This window comes from Nanorana parkeri, unplaced genomic scaffold (genome assembly GCF_000935625.1).
Source record: "Nanorana parkeri isolate BGI_ZX_2015 unplaced genomic scaffold, ASM93562v1 scaffold936, whole genome shotgun sequence".
Classification (NCBI taxonomy): Eukaryota; Metazoa; Chordata; class Amphibia; order Anura; family Dicroglossidae; genus Nanorana; species Nanorana parkeri.
Window position 1 is genome coordinate 443,873 of NW_017307204.1, and position 25,853 is coordinate 469,725.

A 25,853-nucleotide genomic window follows, 5' to 3' on the forward strand; every position below is an offset into this window, starting at 1 on the left:
GCACACCCACCATTGGGTGCATTGGGGTGCAATTCAGAATGAAAAGCAACACATTGTACCAGCACACCTAGCATGTGGTGCATTGTGCTGTGTGATAGTGTGCACTGAACTAACAGACACCATGACTATGTAAAATACATTCAAGTACCTTAACTATTACCAAAACTGTAGACGTGTATCACTCGGCTGTAGATCCTCAAATTATCTCTGAATTCATGCGGACATTGTCCTTCTTTCTGGTGGGGGGCTACTTTTGTTCCCCATGGTCCCTGTGCATTGTAAAGTAAAGTAGTCACCGCTCCAAGCTCACTCCTGTGATGGACTATAAATTAAAATACACATTAGTAAACGGTAGTGGGCTTGGAGAGGTGGCTATTTTACAACACATGGGGAACAAAAGTAGCCACCCTCCAGAGGGAAGGAAAGTGTCAGCACCAATTCAGAGATTATTTGAGGATCTACAGCTACAGCCGAGTGATACACAGATAAACGTAGAAAAAGTCCCTCTGCACTCCTTACAGCGTTCCCGGCCCAAATTGTAATGCTGGTGCTCGCAGTGATAATCACGGATGACGTCACAAACGAAAGAACCAACGTTTCAGGGCCGCACAGGGTTGTCACATTATCACCCTGAGGAAGGGACCCTGTGCGGCCCCGAAACGTTGGTTCTTTCGTTTGTGACGTCATGTCCGATTAAATGGACGTCTACCATTTGAAAATGACTTCTTGAGTGCTAGTGATTTCTGATACAGATAAGGTGCAGTATTGTTAACAATTAATATACTTGAATGCACTTTTAGGGTTTAGTGTCACTTTAACCTAACCGGCCTTTTACTTACCTGATCCACGCAGCCTCTTTCCCCCTCCGACGAGTGGAGACCTGCCGACATCATCATCACATCTAATGCAGGGCCCATAGCCCTGCATTATACATGATAATGGGACAAGGTACAGTCCAGGTGCTGCAGTATAGGTGAGTACCGACTGCTGAGGGGAGATCAGGTAAGTAGACATCATCTGCACCATACCTGTAGACGAAAAAGAGCATTTAACCCTTGCAGCGCATGTGTAGCCCTACTGTAAGTGTATTTTTTTTTTTTACTGGGGGATAGGCTTTACATACATGCATATAGATATATATTTCTATACAAGTTTATAAAAATGTGTACACGTTCGTCTTTCAGTCACGCATTACTTCGTGTTTCTGTACCATGTGTCAGTTCCATTAATACAGTCAACGGATTTCTCCCAATGGTGAAACTAAGCAGAGACACTCTCCCTACAACAGCACAAAGCCTCAGAACCGGGTTCACATCTGCAACTTTGTGGTGCTGTGCAAACACGGCGGCTGATAGGTTCCTCGGGAACACTACATTTCCCACACCCCAAGCCGCCATAACTCCATGAGACATCAGAGGCGGATCCGCTTCCATGTCCAATGAAAGCTCGCCTTATTTCCAGCCAAGCGGCCAATGGAAGAGTGAGGTGCTGGCGGCAGGAAGTGAGCTCATGGACCCATGTGAGCAAGCTTGGATTGCAACACATGCACCAGCAGCCGCGGCGAAGAAAGAAGCCGGTTTCTACGTCACATCTGGGAGCTGGGGTTGCCTCCATCGAAAGCGGACGTTGAGCTCCAAGCTGAGAGCCGAGGATAAGGGGGACAGGTGAGCGTCAGGAGGCCGCCTGTTGCGGTAAGGCTTTGCTAGAACGAGGCTTTGCCGGCACCGTTGTCGCTAACCGTGTGCTTTTCTGTCGTACAGCTCTCGGCTTTAGACAGGAGGAGGAGAGAAGATGGCGGACGATCCGAGTGCGGCAGACAGGAACGTGGAGATTTGGAAAATCAAGAAGCTGATTAAGAGCTTGGAGGCGGCCAGAGGGTGAGTGTGAGGAGCGCTGACTCAAAGGACAAGCGGAGACGTGGAGGAGATTGTAGGAAGAGCAGACGGAGAGAAGGCCGCAGTAGGGCGAGCACGCTGCTGCCTATCCACCTCCACTGCGCTGGTCAATGCCTCACCCACACTGCTCATCTGCCGTGTACCTGGGGGGTGGGGGTGGGTTAGCAGTTAGCATACGCTTTCCTCTATGGGCCACTAGACCTATAACCTCTGGTGTCTGGGCAGGCTGCTGGATGGCAGGATATCCACGAATTGTTTTTAAAGTCTCACGCGATCGTTGGGTCTGGTTTAGCAAAGGCTTGTTTATGTGATCATCAAGCCCGTGGTAAAAATGTAGGCTTAGGCCAACATTTAGGGAGTCTGGTTTTCTTATCTAGGATCACCAAGGAGGACCTTGTGGTAGCATATGTATGGTCCCAGGTTGGAAGATAAATGTGGGTATATGGTTACTGTGATCAACAAATCCAATTTTTTTTTCTTTTTTTAATTATTATCTTTATCAAGGCTGGACAAATCCCAGGTTGCCATTAACAAATAATGGCACTGCAAGCATGACGTGTGCTAAATCGCATGATTTTGCATACATTCATGCATGTGGCTACTGTGGATGAGGCTTCATTTGTAGAAGTTGGCATTGTTTTCCTTCATGTGGCTTGATAAATGACATGGCTGCTCATATGTTTGAAATATGACTGAGATCAGACTCCATGCATATATGTTCACCCAGCGAGGATGAGAATTTTCACACAAATGATGTAAAGAATCATGTGAAAAACTTTTCCCTGTTTACTTATTTCTTCTACACATAATTGAAGTGAAACTTCACACAAATGTATTTTGTGAACATTCTCAAATCCTTTGGATCAGCCCCATTATGTAAACGTACTATTCTGTGCATATAGAGTAACTACTTGTTTTCTGCTAAGTATTGTATAGATAGGACAGCATGGAGAAATCGCAATAGTTTTCCATAACCCCTAGTTGGATGTTTATTTCACTTTAATGATCTCTGTGGGCAGTTATTTTCTAGCTCCAAAATCCACCAAAATGGTATGATCTGGTGAATCGCCCCTAATGATAGTCAGGCTCCTTTTTAAGGCAGAGATTGTTGTGCAGTTGCACCAATATGGTACGACAGTCTCCTTGAATGTAGAAAAGCCATACTTTTGAAGGCTGAGCTGAATGATCCAACATTGTTGTCCTTATTGAGATCATTTGCTCTGGAAGGTCAAACAAGTTGAGTGCTCTAAGAAGGAACTTATTTGTGGAATCTGTGCCCAAGAAAAGGCAGGCTAAGGGTAAAGAACTAGTCGCCAATATTCTTGCCTGTGATCTTTATCTGATATGTCCCAATTACTGACTTGTTCTTCACTTTCTATGTGGAGGTGGCCATCTTTGTAGAGGCAGAGCTTTACTTAAAATTGTTAGAACCTCCTGCAAGAACATTTGGCAGCAAAGAAGTGAAGTTCTCAAATGTCTTGCCAAATCTCCCCAAACTAGAAGTCGAAAGCAGCAGCGCCTTAGATCTCACACAGAACATATATAGCTTTGAGACTTGGTGACACTAAACTCAGGAGTTAAAACTTAACAGTGCATTCGAGTACCTTAGCTATAAACATGTAGCTTATTTGTATATCACTCAACTGTAGATCCTCCAATCATCTCTGAATTGGTGCTGACACTGTCCTTCCTTCTGGAGGGTGGCTACTTTTGTTCCCCATGGTCCCTGTCTTGTAAAGAAGCCACCGCTCCAAGCTCACTCTGGTGATGCGCTACAATCTCATGTTTAGTTTAATTGTATTGAGATTGTAGTCCATCACAGGAGTGAGCTTGGAGCGGTGGCTACTTTGCAACACACACACACAGTGACCAAGGGGAACAAAAGTAGCTACCCTCCAGAAGGAAGGACAATGTCTGCATGAATTCAGATATGATTTCAGGATCTGCAGCTGAGTGTAACACAGAGAAGGCTCTGGTATTGTTAATAGTTTAGGTACTTCAATGCAATTTTGAAATGTAACTCTTGAGTTTATTATCACTTGAAAGAAGAGCTCCAGGTTGTAGAAAAATTAGCCATTGCAGTGGGGCAACCCCCACACCCTGAGACCGCCGCAGCTGGGACGGATCCCCGTCATTACAGAGCCAGCTGTCAATCTAGAGGCAGAGCCAGCTGTACCCTCCCCCGTCCGATCCGCCAGTCGGTGCTGGAGCATCGGATGGGGGGGGGGGATCTCTGCAGGGAGCCATGAGTGACAGTCAAGGCTCTCTGCAGGGACATGATCGAGAAGTGAGCGAGCGAATGTATGTGTTCGCTCACTTTCCGATCTATTGAGCCGACGTGTGACCGTTTCATTGTCACAGGTCGGCTCGAGCTATGACATACCTATGAGAACTCAATATTCAGTAATACTCTGGGCATTTAGGAATACATCCAGATTTTTTTTTTTTGCCAGCTAGAACTAGCTCCTTCCCATGCGTGCCTTGTCTTCCCATGATTACAGATGTAATGGTGAGTTACTTTTACACTGACCCATTAACACCGCTTGGCAGATGTATTAACATTTGAAAAACCTGATCTGTAGGTTGAGGATTGAATTTTGGAAGATGTTGTGCCCACTGTATGAAGTGGCTGCTATTGAAATGTATATAGCATATGGCTGGTCTTGTACTGGATAATCGTTATTCTCCCTTTCCCCATGCTATATACAGATTAGGCAGTGGACAACCATCTTACCGGTTTCTCATCTGCTGCCTTCTTATCCTAACAGCTGTTCTGTGGAATATGATAACAACTTGATCAATTGCTGTTCATAGTTTATGCAGCTGGGGGTTTTGGTTTTAAATCATGGACTGATTTCCTGCAACAAGAATCTTAAGGGCCTGTTCACACGACGTCCGTTTTCTGTGCTGACCTGATCCGTACGCTCCTGCACTAAAAATGCATCCCAATGTATCCTTATGTGTCTTATGGGCTACAGTTCTCACGTGCACAGTCCGTTCAGGTTACGACAGAAAAAAATACTGCATGTCGCATGTTGTCCGGTCAGGAAACGGTTCAGAAACGTCAAACGCACTGCAGCTAACATACTGACAGCCCCAGTCCAGCAGTTTTTTTTAACTGGAACGCATCAAAAACGCGCAAAAACACATAGCACCGCTTCTGCAGATCCGCACCTGATCAGGACCTGAAAATCAGGTGAACTGGCCCTTAAGCAATTTAGCAGGTTTTTGGAAAGGCCAACCTCAAATAAGCAAATATTGTCTATATTCAACAGGCATGTATGTTCTTTCTTCAACCTTGATGAGCTTTGTTTTTTCCAGGTCTGCGCTGTAATGTAGAGTAAAACTTTGCATTTGTGCAGGAGCCTCCTGGAATAAAGACCAGTCACGTCTGCTCTCTCTCCCTCTGAAGGGTGACTGGTCTTGTATCTCTCAACCCCCCCTCCGCTAGTCTTCTGCAGGCAGACTGTAGTGCAGGGGTCTCAAACCTCCAGCTGGTCATGTCTGTGGCTGTGAGAATCTTGCAATGCCTCATGGGATTTGTAGTTCCACCACAGCTGGAGGGCCGGAGGTTTGAGACCCCTGCTGTAGTGGATGGACCTCCCAGGCCCCTCCCTCAGCTCTGCTCCTCTGTACTAGCTATGTGTAGCACAATGATGTCACTGCTATTTTACCAAGGTAATAACCGGGAAGGCATTTGGTGGGTTTGGATACTTGTGGCTATTAACCCCTTCGTGACTGACGTGCACCCAAACACCCCATGAGTACAGTGGTTTAGTGATGTGTGGCTGCCAGCCATAGGTGTTTTCAGCTGGTAAAACATTTTAAAATAAAATAGATAATTGACCATTTTCCTTTTTTTTAATCCAATAATTTTCTTTGGACATCCATGTATTTCATGCAGTTTGGCTAGCGTTGTCTGTGGGTATCTCCATAGGAGTTTGTTTGTGTTGTAAAGTAGCCACCTCCCCAAGCTTGTTCCCGTGCTGCACAATAATCATGTTTAGTTTACTAATTTCTATTTAGCTAGTCTTATCACGGGAGCGAGTTTGGAGTGTAAGGCCTTGTTCACACCAAGCGCGTTCCTGGAGCAGAGCACTTACAGACCGCATCAAAACTGCGTCCAATGTATTCCAATGGTATTTTGGGGTATTTTGGGTGCAGCGTTCAGTTCCGGAGCATGTAGAAAACTGCAGCAAGCCCTATTTTACCTGCTCTGGAATGCATGCAAACGCACTGAAACCCATTTTTAACCAAAAACGGCCTGGAACGCATAACACGGCAAACGCAGTATAACTGCACTGCGTGTGCAGAAACTCATGCAGATCGGGTCTGCATTTGGTGTGAAAAAGCCCTTAAGGTACTTGAATGCATTTTTAAGATTTGGCCATTAACCAAAATGTATCTTGTGTATCGCTCAGCTGTAGATTCTCAAATTTGAGGATCTACAGCTGAGTGATACAAAAATAAGCTACATTTTTTACCCTCGTGGGCTTGGGCCAAGGTTGTTGCCCCTCATTGATAGTGCCTGGGGTTAGAATTGCACTTTACAAATGAAAGGTGTTTGTTTTTTAATAGTGTATATCAATGTCCCATCTTCCTCCTACAGGTGGCAGTATAAACCACATGTCTGATAATGCTGCTGTGTCTTTCAATGTTGAAATTTTTCAAGAGAATTGCACTTTACAAATGAAAGGTGTTTGTTTTTTAATAGTGTATATCACAGGATAAATTTTGTACTTTGCTGTCTGGCAAGCGTCTACATTCAAATGAGACAGTAGAGTACAAGTTAAATGAGCCAGTAGAAAGTCAGATGTGAGCGGTTACCAGTTAAATGCAGACAGTGGATGACGAGCCTTCTACCCACGTGCTGTTAAATCTTTTTATTATTAGAACACATAGCTGTGAGGGAATCTGCACATCTGTTCAGTAATATGCTGCAAATTATAAAAAATTAAAATTCTAGCTTATGCTGGTTTTATCATATTCCCTGTACCGTGACTATAGTAAGAGTGGTAACTAAAACAAGAACAAATGGACATGCCCACTACCAAGGGATACAAACTTGTTGGAGGAAGGTTCACAGAAAGAGGATACAGTGTGCAAGCTCTATAAAAAAAACAGGGAGAGGAACCCTGTGGTAACTAAATAAGAACCCGAGCTTGACAAAGAGGCTTCGCCTCGAAACGCGTAGCTACCAACCCCCGTACACACCGCTTCCAACTGCCTCACCAGCATCTCACTGTTTCAGCCATTGCACGTTCTCAACTACATCACGGCTCTGTCTCCCGAGCCATCTGACACACAGACGACTGCTGACAGTGTTTGGATACATAGTGTCCTCGGCCGCAACGACTCAGCCTGGCCAGCTGAGTCTTGGCGGCGCACAGCTGTCCCTCCACCGCAGCTAACGTTCATACAGGCTTTCAGTTTCCTACGCCACCAGACTCTGCCTGGCTGTACTTCCCCAGGGGCTCTACTGGATCTCCTCCGGGGCTTCTGATGACATCTCAAATGTGAGTTTTATATCTGCTTACAATAGTAGCAGCGCTCTCAATACACATTTTCTTTTTTTATATTAAGAGTGGTGCCTAGTCCCTTGTTCTATTGCAGGGATGTGCGATTCCGATCGCCCAATGCCCGGGACATGCAGTTCCAGGCGCTGGGCACGTGGTTATTTTTCTTTTCTGTGTGTATAATATATATCTCTTTCATGGATTTAAAATGTGAATTGTAAAACTCTAAGCCAATATAATAAAATAACCAACCTTTTTATTTAAAATAACACACCAAAAACATTTATTTTTAAAACTTTTAAGTTGTGTTTTTTTTGTTTTTGTTTTGTTTCTGGGAGCAATAGTCAGCCTGCTGTTGGATATTTCAAATTGCAATAGCAGGCTGGCTATTGCACCCGCCCACTGCCTGCTGTCAATCAGCAGAGGGGCCTGAAGGAGAGAGTTCTCTGCTGATTGAAGTTGGCAGGTACACTAGCTAGCCTGCTATTGCATTTTAAAATATCTAATAGCAGGCTGGGTATGGCTCCCAGCCTCCTAGATGCTGAAGAGGAATGGGGTGGCAGTGGAGCCACGGGGGTAGGGGGAGGGAGGGGTGCAGAGGCAGGAACTTGGCATGGCTGAGGAGAACCAAGGGGGCAGTGGGTGAATGCAGGCACAGCAGTCTCTCCTCCCCGCTTGTGCGACTGCACTGCTCTATGTCCCCGCTAACTCTGGCGATGCAGGCGGGGAGAGCAGCGGGAATTGAAAGTGATAAAGACCGCTGCAGCCAGCACCAGCAGGGAAAACGGAGGAGCAGACCGGCGGCAACTAATTGTAAAGCAACTAATAGTTGCCAATGATTGCCATTATCCAATATTTTCTATTTAATTGATTAGTTGTTGCCGCCCTACTGTCGGTTCCCTTTCAGCCAACATTCCTCGATCAGCTGATTGAAGGAGCCGGCTGGAAAATATTTGTACGATCAGAGCCGGTGTTCTATCGAAAGTTCCAACTGGTTGACCTCTCCAACTGGTGATGTCACATTCAGTGACTGTCAGGAGATCTACAGCAGATGGTGCTAGTGCGCATGGCCAGGAAATCCTTGTCGAACTGTCTATTGCCATAGGGCCTGCGCGCGGCTGTCCTTCTATAACCTGCTACAGTTATATTTGTCCTAGGTTATAGAAGCCGATAGCCGAGCAGTGGCTATTGCCTCATCAGATTCTATAACCTAGTCAAAGGTTATATTATGTTTCAGCGCCTGCGCGGCCACAAGATTCTTTACACAACCACAGTTGCCACTGTGTCTGCGCTGCTATTGGCTTCTATAACCTAGGATAAATGAGTTTATTAGTTTTTTTTTTTTTACTAGGTTCTAGAATCCGATGAGCCACTAGCCGCACAGGAGCAGTGGCAACAGTTAGACAATGATTTTCTGCCCATGTGCACTAGCTCCATCTGCTGTACATCTCCTACTGGCAGTCACCGGATGTGACGTGCCAAGTCGGAGCTTTTGATGGAACACTGGCAACTGAGCTGCCTGCTGTTATCGGGTATTCTGACAGGTGCCGGCGGATATCCTGTTTTAGACTGTGAGGTGCCTTGTCATCCTGTACTGGACAGGAAGTCCAAGGAAGCTGAACGTAGAAAGTAAGTCAGCTGTTCAGAATCAGGGTGGCTGTAAGTGCTTGGGGAAAAAACCTTTAAAGAAATACTTTGTTGGGCAATGTGTATTTATTTGATCTGGATTCATTTTTGCAAAAGTTGAGTTTTACTACTATAATTTTTATACCCATAGGAATGGCACCAGCATGATCTCTTTGATCATTCCTCCAAAAGACCAAATTTCACGGGTGGCGAAGATGTTGGCGGATGAGTTTGGTACAGCATCAAACATCAAGTCTCGTGTGAACCGACTTTCTGTACTGGGAGCAATTACATCTGTGCAACAAAGGCTTAAACTCTATAACAAAGGTGGGGGTGTTTTTAATTTGATTTAGCATTTTGGGAATAACGCTCATCCACAAATATATAAAGAAAATGCTAAACTATAAATATTTCCTTAATTACCTTCTTAAACCAGTGGGAGTTCTGCATACTGGCCATACTTTTCTGAATCTGAAATGTAACTTGTAATGAAGTCCTGAAATGTTAACGTATTTGTGACTTCCATTAAATGGGTAGAAAAACTTCTTAGACTTTGCGGCCAAAACATGCTTCTGAAGATGCAACCATGTTAACTATATAAAAATGAAAAAGTACACAACGATGACCAGGTTGGCTGCCTTGCTGACTTGACAACAGATGCCTAATGAGGAAAACCCCAGGATGACTTAATCGCTCTAGTGCAATGGGCTGTAACTTGAAAGGGCTGAGACTGATCCTTAATGGCATAGGCCTGAACAGTTAACTCTCTGTAATGGCCGCTTAACCTTTTCTCTGGCCCTTGGTAGCAATGAAAAGAGATTGTACGAGGATTTAGTGGTGAAGGGAGGATGAGCTCATTAAGGTGAAAACCAACTTCAGTAATAAGGAAGTAGGGATGCACCGATGCCGATACTAGTACGATATCGGTGCCGATTCCGAGTATTTGGGCAAGTACTCCGTACTCGCCCAAATGCTCCGATGCCTAGCACGAGTACTTCCGGTATCAGGAAGCCGGGCAGCGCGTCGTTACACGCTGCCCGGTTTCGCGATTGACCGGGAGGCGGCTCCATGCTCTCTCGTCACATGTGATGAGAGAGCATGGAGCCGACTTCCCGGCCAATCAGGAAGCCGGGCAGCGTGTAATGACGCGCTTCCTGATTGGTCGGGAAGCTGGCCAATCAGGCAGCTGGCCTCGTGAGGTAAGGTTGCCTTACCTTAGTATGTGCAGCCTGTCACCCCTGGGGCCTCTCCTGCGAGAATGCGGCCTTCGTCCGGAGCCGTCCGATCAGGAAGCCGGGCACCGTCTAATGACGCGACGCCCTGATTTCTGATTGGCCGGGAAGCTGGCTTCATGCTCCCTCGTCATCTCATGACAGAGCATGGAGCTGGCCAATCGGAAAGCAGGGCATCACGTCATTACACGGCGCCCAGCTTCCTGATTGGCAGGCCAGACGGCTCCGGCTGGGTACCGGGCGAAGGCCACGTTCTCACTAGAGAGGCCCGGGGGTGACAGGCTGCACATACTAAGGTAAGAGGGGACTTTCTTGTTAATCGGGAAGCCGGGTGGCTTCCTGAATGGGACTTCCGTTACTCCGTAATTGGTATCGGCGAGTACCGAAAAAAAATTATCGGTATCAAAATACCGGTATCGGTGCATCCCTATAAGGAAGGTCTCAGTTGAAGAACCGCATTCTCCATTTGTAAAACCAGGAAGGGAAGCTTACAAGACAAAGCTGCCAATTCAAAAACCCTTCAGGCCAAAATATGGCTACCAAAAAGGCCACTTTCCATGGAAAAAGTCAACAAGGGCAATTCTCATATACTCTCAAAGGGAGGTTTCTGCCAGACCAAAAGTACTAGGTTTAAAATGCATGTGGGCATCGAAGATCTGACTGGGGAAGAAATGTGTAACCCCTTGGATGAAGGCACAAACCAGACACTAAAAGACCGCCAAAGCTGAGACTTGGTCCTTGATAGTACTAAGCCAGCTGTTGTCACACCCCATTGTAGGAAGGCCAAAAGTCCAGGCATGCTAAGATAAAAAGGGACTTGCACCATGAAATGTTGACTTCAGGTACCATGGTTTATCTTCTCAGGTGTAGGCTTTTAACATGCCTTAAACAAAGTAGGACTGGTAGAATCTGACTGCCCCCTGTCCTTTAATGGCGTGGCCTTTGAAAGCCAGCTGGAAAAGCAGGGTGGAAGACTAAATCCTGAGAGAAAATGTTTGGCCTAAGAGGCAGTCTCCAGGAGATGTCCATGAATAGACGCACAATCCCTGCGTACCAATGATGGCAAGGCTGCTCCGGAGCCACCAGAATACCTAGGATTCCTTTGATATTTTTTTTACATTTTTTTCACAACGTGGAAGCCATGGAAGAAGCTTCAGGGCAGGAAACATAGATGAGCTATTACCTGTCCACAGCGCCACCCGACTGTCCCATCACTGCCCAGGGTTTATTTGTCCTGGCCATGAATCTCTGCACTTACCACTTTAGACTGAACACCAGTGTTCCCCACTTCAGGCACATCGGACAAAAGATCTCTGGGTGGAGAGCCCATTCACCTTGATCCGAGCCTTGGCGACAGGTTTTCTGTCTGCCAGTTTTCTACTGCTGTAACAAATTTGAACATGTGTTTTTTTATTTCCTTGGTTTTTATTGGGCAAAAAAAAACTGCTTCCATGTAATCTTTATAACTGCTCGAATTACCTCCCTAGTTTTTAAAATGTTTTGGTTCAGTGATGTCGTGCATTCGAATCGTTGTCAGTCATAATATAATACATAATTTACATATAAAATATACATATTAAGATGGTGCATTTGATCATTTATGTGCGTTTTATTTTTCAGTTCCACCAAATGGCTTAGTTGTGTATTGTGGAACAATTGTAACAGAAGAAGGAAAAGAGAAGAAAGTAAACATTGACTTTGAACCTTTTAAACCAATCAACACATCTTTGTACTTGTGCGACAACAAATTTCATACAGAGGTATGGTGCTAGGGCTTAATTCTTATTGTGTTGGTGTGTTTTTTCTGCTTTAGGACATTACCCTGAAACTAATTGTGGAAAGTAATGTTGATGTAGAGATTAAATGTTTAAAGTTATAATGGGAACTCGTGGTTATAGACGTGTTGAAACATTTTGTATTCTACACACCTGGAAGATCTAGGGTGAGTTTTACATGTGTCTTGTTTAAAATGTAAGCTCTGATAGCATTAGCCTACATGTCAAATGGATGGTAGAGGGTGAATCGGGACGATAGTTATGGTGCTTTATTGTCACTTGTAAAATCCTGCGTCTCTTGCCCTTTCAGTTTTGCATAGTTTGGGGAAGAATAAGACCCCCTTAGGTTTATACGGCTGTGTCTTTTTTAAAGATTTCTTCTCTCAATCATTGTGTTGGAAGTTAAAGGGAAGACTTCTGAAAACGTATTATAGATAGGAGAACTTCTGCGCTGATATATACTTATTACTATGGATGTACCGAAATTAAATTTTTAGACCAAAAATAGAAATTGTCAGGCTGAAACTTGAAAATGACAGTTTAGAAATATATATAGATAGATAGATAGAGCATTTGGAATTAAATGTCTGGAGTCTTGTGCTTCCGTAGTCATGGCTTCTTGCAAGCACCAAAGCTTGTTTCTCACATGGAGCTGATGTCTGGGATGCTGCTGATACGTCAAATACTGATACTTTATCGTCCATCGAGGGACATAGGCTCTTTGGACTTGCACTTGATGCTGTCATTGGCAACGCCTCCATCAGATGGGACATGCTCCTGCCTCAATGTGGGAGGTCTTTGGAAGGGTTGGGGGAACCCTACTCTTCATCTCTTACTGCAAATGTTGCATGCAGGCATTCAGAACCTTCTCACTAAAACGGCAAGGCTCACAGGTCTATCAGCGCATCGGACATGAAAGGTATACACGTTACTTGGCAGGTCTTGGGGCTTCCACCCCAACAATGTCTCCGTGGGACAAATCCTGCAGGCAGTCACCAGTTTCCAGGTGTATATTATTTTTTTATGTATTTGGCAGGGGGGCTGTTAGGCCATTTTTGTGGTGTTGCCTACTCCATAGTTGCACTGCTTTTGGCAATGTACAGCTCAAAGATTAAACTTCCTGTGCCCCTCCATAGCTGAGAAAGAAAATGAGATTTTTGTACACATTGTAAAATCCTTTTCTTGAGTCCACTGGGGGATACAGGTCCCACCTGTCTGTTTTTATGATCAGCCTCTCAAAACTGTTTTGCTACAAAACGTGTGTCCTTTCCCCCCCCCTTTTTTCCCCTCCAGTAGGCAGCGGTATAACATAAAGGATTCTATGGTGTGTATAAAAATTCCCTTTTTATTAAGTAGAACTCGTTAAAGGAAAAATAGAGGTTGCAGCTCAATTATTTGAATGCTTTAATGGTATGGATTAAACATATTTATAAGCCATTTTGCATAATTTGTATGAGTGCATTTGAATATATATAATCCAATAACCAGATTTGATTACCCCTTCCTGATACAAAATGTATGAGTGGGGTAACAGTGTGTTCCTCCTCGGTCATTCTACTGATTTTTTTTCATAGAAAATACAAATATCTGTAAAGGCAACATTGCCAAGAGAAAGCGTTGTTTGTACTGTAAAACAGTATATGTATTTATAAAATGGCAAATTTATCTCAATCAATAGACTTCTAGCTAAAATGTAAAAATTATTTTGGTCCACAAGGAGTTTACAGGTGCTAGAGATGAAATGGTTAAATATATGGAAACTATAATTTTCCTCTAAAATAGACAGCTCCAATTTAATTTTTTCCTCCATTGCTGATAAAACTGTAAATGTTTATTTTTATTACAGGCTCTCACAGCTCTCCTTTCTGATGATAGCAAATTTGGATTCATTGTAATAGATGGTAGCGGGGCACTTTTTGGAACCCTTCAAGGAAATACAAGAGAAGTGCTACACAAATTCACTGTGGATCTTCCAAAGAAGCATGGTAATGTGAAAAGTGTATTTGTAAGTCTGTAACTCTAGACTATTCTAGCCTTTCCCCATTTTTCTTTCACTGTGGCTACTTAAAATTGATTTGGTTTACCAAAACGTAAGCTGGGCAGACACCTGTATAGGGCTGCAACTCGATTAAGCGGATAAAAAATATTAAATGAATACCATCCATCATTTTAAAATAAAATACACAAATGCAGTGTTACAAACATAGTTTACTTCAGAATAAAACTGCATGCACAATTTTTTGCAATCACATGGCATTGCAGTACTGTGCGGGCAATCACACTATGGACGGGAGGCATGTTTGGGGTACCATTTGAAATGAACGGCACTGCAACGCACCTCCCGCAGCAGAATTTGTCAGGCTGAAACCAAAAATGACCTTTTTTTTTTTTTGTATTGTAAGCATATGGCGCCTAAATAGCTTCAGCCAGGGAATGACAGCTGCCAGTGGCAAGATTCCGCAGACCGCAGCTGAATGTAAATAACAGCCGGTAGTGGGCTGGTGCAAATGGCTGGCCTGCTGCTGGCCAGTTCAAATTGCAATAGCCAATAGCAGGCTTGCTGTGCCCACCCACTGCTTGCTGTGCCCTTCTACCAGCATGGAGGAGAGAGCTAGGGGATCCAACCAACTAATGGATGAGAATAGTTGACAACTATTCTCATCAATTATTGATTAGTTGGTTGCAGCCCAACACATGTATTTATTTTTCATTCAGCTCCTTGGACTGAACGAGAAAACATGCTTGATTCCTTCCTTCAGGTCTATTGTATACATGAACAGTGGCTGCTGATGATCCAGCACCAGTACTTCTAGAAGCTGGCATCACATCTTGTCCGTATTAATTTTGCATATTTTTAACCCATATCTTTGTAGCAGCAAGGCTTTCAGTTGCTCCTAGAAAAGCGTAGATTCTCCCTAACTGGATGTCTTGATAGCCACCCACAACACCCATGCCCAAAGAAACTCTGCTTTGCCCAAGCAAACTGCAATTGGAACAAATTCCAAAATAATTGGTCCTGCTGGCGCTCAACTTTTCATTGATAATCTTCAGATAACGTTCATGCAAAATAGTTTATTAAATCCCTGGGGTACATGACCCGGTTATCAGATGTACCATGCTGATATGTGAGGGTTCTCTTGTGTCAGTTTTGTTTACTCTTGAGTGCCTTTCTACCAAATTTCCCTTTTTCTTTTTCTCACACCATCCTTTTCCCTTTCCCTTCATAACTAGGGATGTCACTTTGTCAGGACCAATTACAAGTACCTCCCCTCATATACTTGCCAATACCAATTAACGATACTTTTTTAAAATGATCCATAGTACAACTACGTGTTATGTTCTACGGATCATTTAATCGATTCATGTTAGCAGGGAAGAATTGTAAATCTATTGCAGGAGTGTAGTGGAGGTGTGTGCTGTGTATATATGTACTACATATATACATTACACACATCCAGTACACTATCGCAATAGATTTACAGCCAGCCCTGTCCCAGCTTCCCTCACTCACAGTTTCACTCCGATCCCTGTTGCCTCACGAGGTGCCTCTTGTAGTCGGCGCTGGTCAGGATCGCTGCATTGTGTCTCGGTGCTCAGCTTGTGAGAGGCGCTCACAATTCTGCCCTGCTAACATGAATAGGTTAAATCTAAATCCTAGTACATATACAGCACACATGTCCCGTACACTGCAGTAAGAGATAAAATTATCCCCTGCTAACATGAAAAGGTTAAATGATCCATAGTACATAACATGTAGTTGTACTACGGATCATTTAACCCATTTATGTTAGCAGGGGATCATTGTAAATCTATTGCTGCAGTGCATTCTATATGTAGCACATACAGTACATATTGAATGCACTGCCGCAGTAGATTTACAATTATCCTCTGCTAACAGGAATAGGTTAAATGACCCATAGTACATAACATGTAGTTGTACTATGGATCATTTAACCCCTTCAGATTAGCAGTGCAGAATTGTAAATCTATTGCTGCAGTGCATTCTTTATGTACTGTATATGTGCTACACATAGAATACACTGCAGCAATAGATTTACAATTCTGACCTGCTAACATGAATGGGTTAAATGATCCATAGTACATAACATGTAGTTGTACTATGGATCATTTAACCCAGGGCTCAAAAGTGGAAATAAAGAGAGGGCGAGTGGAAATTCAGTCAGGCACGCGGTCACGGATCGCGTACCTGACTGAATTTCCACTCGCCCTCTCTTTATTTCCACTTTTGAGCCCTGGGTTAAATGATCCATAGTACATAACATGTAGTTGTACTATGGATCATTTAACCCCTTCAGATTAGCAGTGCAGAATTGTAAATCTATTGCTGCAGTGCATTCTTTATGTACTGTATATGTGCTACATATAGAATGTACTGCAGCAGTAGATTGTTCTTGTTCACACAAGCCCAGGCCCCGTCATACTCACTGTTGCCTCAATCGCGGTGCCTCACGATTTTCCTCGCACGTGAAGACATCGTCGGCGCTGAGCTGGAGAGGAGCGTCGCGTCACTGCGGCTCCGGTGGGCAGCGCTCCAAGTGAGGACCTAATTTAGGTGGCTGGCGACTGCCTGGAGCGCCGCCCACCGGAGCAGCAGTGACGCGACGCTCCTCTCCAGCTCAGCGCCGACGATGTCTTCACGTGCGAGGAAAATCGTGAGGCACCGCGATTGAGGCAACAGTGAGTATGACGGGGCCTGGGCTTGTGTGAACAAGAACAATCTACTGCTGCAGTACATTCTATATGTACTGTATATGTGCTACATATAGAATGTACTGCAGCAGTAGATTTACAATTCTGCACTGCTAATCTGAAGGGGTTAAATGATCCATAGTACATAACATGTAGTTGTACTATGGATCATTTAACCCCTTCAGATTAGCAGTGCAGAATTGTAAATCTATTGCTGCAGTGCATTCTTTATGTACTGTATATGTGCTACATATAGAATGTACTGCAGCAGTAGATTGTTCTTGTTCACACAAGCCCAGGCCCCGTCATACTCACTGTTGCCTCAATCGCGGTGCCTCACGATTTTCCTCGCACGTGAAGACATCGTCGGCGCTGAGCTGGAGAGGAGCGTCGCGTCACTGCTGCTCCTGTGGGCAGCGCTCCAAGTGAGGACCTAATTTAGGTGGCTGGCGACTGCCTGGAGCGCCGCCCACCGGAGCAGCAGTGGCGCGGCAAGTAAAAAAATAGCGCACGCTTTTGCGCTTTGTATCGGGCCATTTTGACAAGTACTTGTCAAAATGCCCTGTATCGGTGCCGATGCTAGTACCGCTATCGGGACATCCCTATTCATAACCTATTCTTGCCTCCTCATATTGTCTCCTTCCTTATGTTCCTATAATGACAATCTCCTATTATGGAAGCCGAGACATTTTGCATTACAGTATGTGTACAATCCTAATGAATTTTTGTCCTGACTCCTTATCTTTTTTTGCATCTTTATAATCGAGGAACCCTGCTTTGGGTTACTCCTATTGCTGTCGTGTTCTCCTGTATATCTGTTGACCTAAACCCTGATATTCAATTCTTTGTACTTGTACTGTGAATCCCCTGGAATGTCCATAATGCCAATCAGTAATGCAAAGACTGGATAGGGCATGTCCCCATTAAGTGACCAGCACTGTCGAGTCAGCTGTGGGTGGTAAGGGCTTGTATCTAACCAAGTACCCCGTGGGTCTTAAATTTGGGGTTTCAGCGACTAGAGGGGTTCTTGGTTCCCCTCAGTTTGCATTTGGTGCCATTTCTATGGGATCCATGTGTGGCTCAAGAAGGTTCATTGGGTTCTGTCCCTTTTTTATAGAGGATGCTGTATCTATATTACATCCCTTCTACCCTTCACTCCCTACCCAGGAGCCTCCAAATTTCCTTCTAGGGCACCCTCCTTATCCTGGACTGTGCTCTTCGAGGGCCTGCGGGCGGGGGGCATAAGTGGCCCTCCTCTCCTTTTCTGTTCAGTCTCCCTCTGACCTTTTTTTGTCTGCTTGTGCACTCCTAGAGGAAGATGAAGGGGCTGCTTCTAATTCTGTGGAATCAACCCAGGAAGGGTTTACATCTCCCATTCTCAGACACTGACTGTCTTTGTGCATGTGGTGCATGATTTAACAATTGGAACTGCCTGCACCAACCTTGACAAACGTCACTAGTCGGGGTTCTCTAAAAATGCTAAAACCTTTTTTTGTAAATGTGCTTTCACAGCTGGCGTATGGTAACTGGAATCACCCTGAAAAACTTTACCTGAATGGTTTGCTTAGCAATACCCTATTAAAGAGGGTTTTCTTTAAAATATGGGCTGTCCCTGTTGCTGCAGCCATTTCTTGTTTTAAACAAGACGTTAACCGTTGCTATTGAAGATGTTCCTTACATAGTTACATAGTCAGGTTGAAAAAAGACACAAAAGAAAAGCCTAAACAGAACACTATGCCCACAATTACCCAATGTTGATCCAGAGGAAGGCAAAAAAAAACCCTATAAAGCACTGTTCAATTTGCTCCAACAGGGGAAAAACGGATATTCCCTGGATCAACAATCTCTGATGCTTAATATACCTCTAAGAACTCAATATCCAGTAATATTCTGTGCATTTAGGAATACATCCAGATGTTTTTTTAAAACAATTAACCGAGCTAGCTAGAACAAGCTCCTGGGCGAGTCTATTCCACATTTTCACAGCTCTAACTGAAGAATCCTTTCCGTATGCAAAAGTTAAACCTCCTTTCCTCCAGACGCAGAGTGCCCCCTTGTCCTTTGCAGTGACCTTAACGTGAATAATTTGGCACCAAGCTTTTTATATGGACCATTTATGTATTTATACATGGTGATCATGTCCCCCCTTAATCGCCTCTTCTCCAGAGAGAACAAATTCAGGTCAGCTAATTCCACAACATCCAGTTCCACAACATCCTTTTTGTGAACTAGTGCCCAAAACTGAGCGGCATATTCCAGATGAGGTCTTACTAATGCTTTGTACAGGGGCCGGACTATGTCTATCTCTGGAGTCTATACCCCTCTTAATACAATAAATTATTTTGCTTGCTTTAGAAACTGCAGCTTGACATTGCATGCTATTATTGAGTCTATGATCTACCAGAACAGGAAGATCTTTCTCCATCATTGACTCCCCCAAACATACTCCCCCCTAGAGTATAGGACGCATGCATGTTTTTAGTCCCCAAGTGCAGAACTTTACATTTATCAACGTTAAACCTCATTTGCCAAATAGTTGCCCAATCACACAGAGCATTCAGATCTGCCTGTAAGTTGGAGACATCCTGTAAGGACTGTATTCCACTACATAACTTGGTGTCATCTGCAAACACAGAAATAGTACTTTTAATCCCCAATTCTGTCATTTATAAATAGGTTAAACAGTAAGGGACCCAACACTGAACCTTGGAGAACACCACTAACAACCTCAGACCATTCAGAGTACGAATCATTGATCACCACTCTCTGAATACGGTCTTTAAGCCAGTTTTCTATCCAATTACAGATTGAATACTCTATACCTATTGACCTTAACTTATACATTAGCCGCATGTGGAGAACTGTGTCAAACGTTTTTGCAAGTCCAAGTATACTATATCCACAGCCATTCCTCTGTCCAATTTTTTTACTCCCTCATAAAAAGAAAGTAGGTTTGTTTGACAACTTCTGTCTTTTGTGAATCCGTACTGACTATCACTGATGATATTATTTTCAAGCAAAAACAATTGCATGTGATCCTTGCTCAAACTTTGATCCCTTTTGATTCCTGTTTTCAAGTGCTATAGACAAAAGGTTAGAGACCCTCATTAAGGCTTTATTTTCCCTTGTAGGCACTGCTATGCAACCTGCTGTTGCTACCATAGTGGTGTGTCAGGCCTTATCTGTGTAGTAAGACTCTGCTTTCTCAAACTTCTAACGTACTTAAACGGCTGGAACTTTTCCCTGTTGCCCTGCCGGTACTGCGGTAATTGCCCGACGGATGCCCTCAGGGTGGGGTCTGCTGTTTGTTCACATGCAACGTGCAGCGGATTCTGTGGATGAAGTGCTGGTGACATGCTTTTTTTTTTTTTTTTACTGGGTTAAACTTGTTCCAGGAATCCTTTGATAGTCATCAAGTAATGAAGTGGCAAGAGCACCTTCTTACCTCAAAAGAAGCCCTGGCCCTCCAAGCCTGCTTAATCCAGGAACAAGCCCACTTTATTAAGGATCACCCCCATTTTCTCAAATGGAATGAAGTCTGTCAACCTACACAGCTTACTTGGTATGGGACATTCCTGATGCCTGGCTCCAGAGCGTCATAACTTAGGGTTGCATTCTGCTTCTTTCTCGCTTTCTGCTTTTAAACCTGCAAAAATCTTCCCACAGACTGTCGGATCGCCCTGCTGCCTTAGCGCCTTTCCCAGGGGGTCATAGTCCCTATTCCGAAACCAGAACAGTTTCTGGGATTTTACTCCAACCTGTTCACTGTCCACAAAGTAATTCGGAAGGTCTGTCTTATTGCCTATCCCAAGATCCACATTGGGTTCCTGCGGGTCCAAAAATTGTGTATGGAATCTCCCCTGCTGTTATCACCGCCTTTTTACCTTTTGATTTACAACAATGCATGTCATTTTTCCTACTCATCAACATTACCTGCAGTTTTCTGTGGGCATGTAACAATATCAGTTTGTTCAGCCTGCCCTCTGTGCCTTGGGTCTTAACCAAAGTCTGTCCCCTGTGTTAGCTCTGGTTTGGTCTCAGAGCATCCTCCTAGTAGGATCCCTGGGCGTCCTTCTCCTTTAGAGAACAGTCGGAGAAAGCCTGGTCATTCATTGGACAATACAAACCCTGTAGAGCTTCAGATGGGTCCTGAACCTCCAAAAGTTGTTGCTGGGGCCCTCCCATTGCTTGGAGTATGTGCAATTGGCTTTGTCCAGGGTCTTTCTACCCCCAGAAATGATCCTCCTCTCCTCTCCATGTTCAGATCTTGCTGTCCAAGTTTTGACAGCTGTAAACAGGCAGCAATATGGCCCTTGGGTGCAGAGGTGATGGATCCAGGTCCGTACACAGTCTGTGTGCAGCTGTCAAACATTGGAGCTGTGGAAAGCAGTGTGTGGAGGTGCACTGCTCTTGTGTCTCCATAGCTAGAGCTGCCTGCATGCTTCTTTCCTCAGCTGCGTGTGCATCAAAAATCGGCCCTTCGCAATGTGTGGGCCAACAGCCACCAGGTCTTGCACGCCTCCAGTATTTCAGAAAATAAGTGTAGAGGGAGCAGTTCTGCAGGTCCTTTCAGCTACCAATCCTCTGGCACAGTTTATGCGGCTCCTGTCCTGGGGTCTGACTCTTAACAGCCCAGACATTTGCTGCCTTCTGCGGTCCCCACTCCTTTTTGAGTCTTCCTTAACCCCCCTCCCACAAGTGTGCCTTTCTTTTGCATTATTTAGGGAGAGGTTTTCTTTAACCATGTCAGACTTTATGGATATTATCACTTTCATTATAGCTTTTGTGTGGTTCCTTCAGAGTCTCTGATGTGCCTGCAGCGGCATCTGCACACTGCTCAGGGTGGGGATAAATTTAATCTATCCTTTTTGCTAAATTTGTGCCTAAAGCTGCCCATACACCTATAGATTATGATAGAAGAATATCCCACTGGGCCAAGCTTCAGTATCTTGCTAGTCGGCCCCGCTGACTGTCAAAATACCTGAACAATCTGATTTAGATGTAGCCATTGTTCAGGTATTTTGAGAAGCAGCGGGGCTGACTAGCAAGATACTGAAGCTTGGCCCAGCTAGAGATTCCTCCATCCACACAGTTTAGTGTAGATGGAGGAATCTGTTGCACTTTTTCCATCTGACCATAGAAAATCTGCAGATAAACTAGAGGTGTATGGCCAGCTTAAAGGAGAACTATGAGGTGAGTGCTTTTTCACTCACCTCATACTTCTAGCCGACCTGTGACAATGAGACCGTCACAGGTCGGCTTAGTAGATCGGGAGGTGAGCGAACACATACTGGCGTTCGCTCACCTCTCCATCCTGTCACGGCTCTCTGCTGTGACAGGGGAGGGGCTGGATTCCCCCCTCTCCTCTCCGATCCGCCAGCGCTGAATGGCGGAACGGACAGGGGAGGGGGCGGGTACAGTTGGGTCTGCCTCTAGATAGGCAGAGGATTATTGTCGGGATCCACTTCAGCGTCTCGCCCCATAGTTCTCCTTTTAAGAACTTAACCCCATAGTTCTCCTTTTAAGAAGCCTGTCTATTGATATTACTTCTAGGCTTAAAGGAGAACTATGGGGTTAAGGCGTTTCCCCATAGTTCTCAGGGTAACGGGAGGACACAAACTAGCGTCCTCCCGTCACCCTAGGCTCAGTATACCGCAAGCTGTAGCTCGCGGTATACTGAGACGCTGAAGCGGATCCCGACAATTATGTCTGGATCTGCCCAGCTGCGTGACTGACAGCTGGCTCTGCCTATCTAGAGGCAGAGCCAGCTGTACCCGCCCCCATCCGTACTGCCAGTCAGCGCTGGCGGGGAGGGGGAATCCAGCCCCTCCCCTGTCACGGCAGAGAGCCGTGACAGGATCGAGAGGTGAGCGAACGCCGGTATGTGTTCACTCACCTCCCGATCTACTAAGCCGACCTGTGACAGTCTCATTGTTACAGGTCGGCTACAACTATGAGGTGAGTGAAAAGCACTCACCTCATAGTTCTCCTTTTTTAAGGATACAATTTCTCTCCTTATTGATGCAATACGCACATGCCTAGAGCTAGAGTGGGCCTGCATCCTCCCCCAAAAGCACACAGCCTGCCAAAACTGTCCCAGTACACTCTCTGCCGAAACCTGTTTTGTACGTTGACTGGCCTAGTACAGATAATAATCTTCACTCCTCCTGAAGTGTTTTGCCCAGCAATACCCAATTAAGTTTGAATTCCTTAAGAAGTGGGCCTTTCCCATTGTGGATCTGGTCATGCAGAACTCTGTCCCTGTCAAGGACATTGCAGTGTTTAAAGATTCTGTGGATAAGACTGAAAGCCCTTTGCAAGGCCTTATTTTCAATAGCAGACCTTTTATCCTGAAAACGGTAATTGTTGTCCTGTCCATTTGCCAGACCATGGGTGTATGGTCCAAGGATATGTCTCAAGTTCCCTGTTCAATCCTTACTAATCATTCAGTTCGTCAACGATTGAAACTTTTGCCTGTTGCCCTGCACTACTGTGTTTTGAAGGGCTTGTGGATAACGTGCCCTGATATTAAAATGGTCCTTGTGTCTGTACATATGTGGTTGATCCTTTGGCTTAAATCCTTGTCTGTGGAACATCCGTGTAAAAATAAACCCCACCCTTTTCCCCCCCCGCAAAAGAAGGCTAATCCTTAGACTGGAAAAATTCTACATAAGAAGCAAAGAAGAGTTCCTTTTTGCTTTTCCCAGTTCTCAAGGTTAAGCCTGTAACTCACTTCCACCACAAGCTTTGGACTCCCAAAGGCTTGTGAGCAAGTCCTGTTGGCCTTTGCTACCACCAGGACTGGACCAATATCTGGTACGCATGGATAACCGATCCAGGGACTACGAGCTAAGAGTTCCTAACTCTAACTCCACCCCAAGCCTGCCAACAACCCTGAAAAAGAGGAGCACAGCTCTATGCTGCTCTAACACAACTCCTCGGTCAGGGATTCGTAGCCATGGTCCTGGAAAAAAAGTTTCCAGTTTTCTACTCAAGCCATACTAACTTCCAAGGCAAAAGGTGGTGCTTTGCCCCATTCTTGATCTAAAGGCTCTCAATGTCTTTATTTTAGGCCAAAAATTCTGCATGGAATCCATCAAGTCATTACTTGACTCCGTCTGGGAACATTTGTGGCCTCTGTGGACATAAGGGATGCCTACTTGTTTTTCCATATCCTTTTGAGCACATCAATGTTACCTGCGTTTTGTGGTGGGCAAGAAACACTACCAGTTTGTTGGTCTTTCCTTCAGTCTGTCAACAGCACCTTAGGTCTTCGCCAAAGTGCTAGATCAGTGGTGGCAAACCTTGGCACTCCAGCTGTCTTGGAACTACAAATCCCATGAGGCATTGCACGGCTCTGACAGCCACAGACATAACACCCAGATGCATGTTGGGATTTGTAGTTTTGGCACACCTGGAGTGCCAAGGTTCGCCACCACTGTGCTAGATCCTGTACTTGCTCTGTTTTTTTCCACAGGGAAATCTTGTTAGTGGGATACCTGGACCACTTTCTTCCCTGTTTGAGGGAACAGTCTGCCGTTTTTTTTGTTTTTTTTTTCTGCAGGGGGGTTGGATAAGCCCCGAACCTTGGGAAATCAGTGTTGGATCCAATTCATTGCTTGGAGTTTCTAGGTCTCCTAGTTGATAGTAAGAAGCTTATGGCTCTTTGCTCCCAGGTTTGGACTCTGCAGTATAAGTGCTGGCCCACCGTCCGCTTTTGCATAAGTGTTCTTGGCTTGATGGTTGCTCCTTCGAGGCAGTTTTGTATGCCCATTCCACTCCAGACCATTGCAAATCAAAACCAAAGAGGCAGTCACTGGACAGTAATATGTGCCTGATACCCTGGCCTCGTGGCTCACAAATCCATCCCTGGAGACAGAAATCCTTCCGTCGGTCTGGAAAATCCTTGAAAAACACTCCAGCCTGTAAGGCTGGCGAGGAGTCCAGGACACCCTTTTGGTGTGGGGGACTTTGTCCCATAGGAATTGTATCTTTCACTTATTATACTGGAAATCGGTTATACCTTTGACGCTGGACATCGTGATTGAGAGATCATCTGACTCCTATTTAGTTGGGCAGTGCCAGAAAGGTGGCGTATGTCAACCATTAGGGAAAAAAAACGAAGTCTCACACAGTCAAAGAGACTGACCAGATTTTGGCTTGGGCAGAACTCATCGTTTTAGCCCTACCCACTGCACATTTCAGGAGTAGAAAATTGCCAGGCGGACATTCTCATCCATTAATATCTAGATGCCAGAGAATGGTTTCTTCAACCGGCATATCAGTGGATGCCCTGGTGGAGTTCAACCTGATCTACTCCCCCCAGTAGTCCCATACTAATTGCTTTAATCAGTCATCTGGGGCATAGTGTGTAAGTGGTTAGCTCTCAGAAATGTTAGTACATTAAGCATTGTTCCTTCATGACCAAATCATGATAAATCAACCAGAGGGATTGTGTTGCTTCAGAGTTCTGTCTGTAGCCTAGATGGCCTGCATCTGTTTCAGAATATTGTAGGATCACTTTAAAGACTCATGTCGTCTTTCTCCTGCACCAACGTTCTAAACAAGCCATAAGACCACCACTGGCTGCACATATACTTTTGGGAATGTTCCATCTTCTGAGCCAGAGCCATGCATGGGTTTAGGCTGTGATTAACTGTTTGATCAAAATCTGTCACTTTGTGCCTCTACTTGAACACAGATCCTGGAAGCAGTGCTCTGCACGCAAGTAGAAGATAAAAGCTCCTGACAGGTATGTCAGCTATTGGTGCACTTGTTTCTGGTTTAGGTTGGGGGTTTGCAGGGAGAAGAAAATGTGTCTATCCACACTATCTGATTGTGTGATCTTGTTCTAGTTTTTACGAACATCTGTGTACTGCAAGGGGTTAGTTGATCGGATATAAATGTATTGGATTTGGGTAGTCCTTGCACTACAAAACTTGCTAAATCTGAAGGACATTGTTTTGTCATTAGCAGATTGTTTGGCCAGAGTTGAGCTTCCAAGTCTGCTTTACACTGAGATTATGTTCACAAAATAAAATTTTGAAAACTTGTAAGGCTCAAACAACTAATTGATTTAATGAGAATCGTTGTCAGCGA

At 44.7% G+C, this 25,853-nt stretch overlaps 1 protein-coding gene across 1 annotated transcript in view; it reads left to right on the plus strand.

Annotated features, from left to right (window-relative positions):
- Positions 1-1,467: 1,467 nt before the first annotated feature.
- ETF1 (eukaryotic translation termination factor 1) overlaps positions 1,468-25,853 on the plus strand; it is a 41,650-nt gene continuing 17,264 nt past the window's right edge. Inside the window, exons 1-5 of the mRNA XM_018566320.1 lie at positions 1,468-1,664; positions 1,761-1,877; positions 9,189-9,364; positions 11,890-12,029; positions 13,891-14,029. Coding sequence (XP_018421822.1) covers positions 1,792-1,877; positions 9,189-9,364; positions 11,890-12,029; positions 13,891-14,029 — 541 coding nt within the window. The 5' untranslated portion in view covers positions 1,468-1,664; positions 1,761-1,791. The remainder of the gene's footprint in view (positions 1,665-1,760; positions 1,878-9,188; positions 9,365-11,889; positions 12,030-13,890; positions 14,030-25,853) is intronic.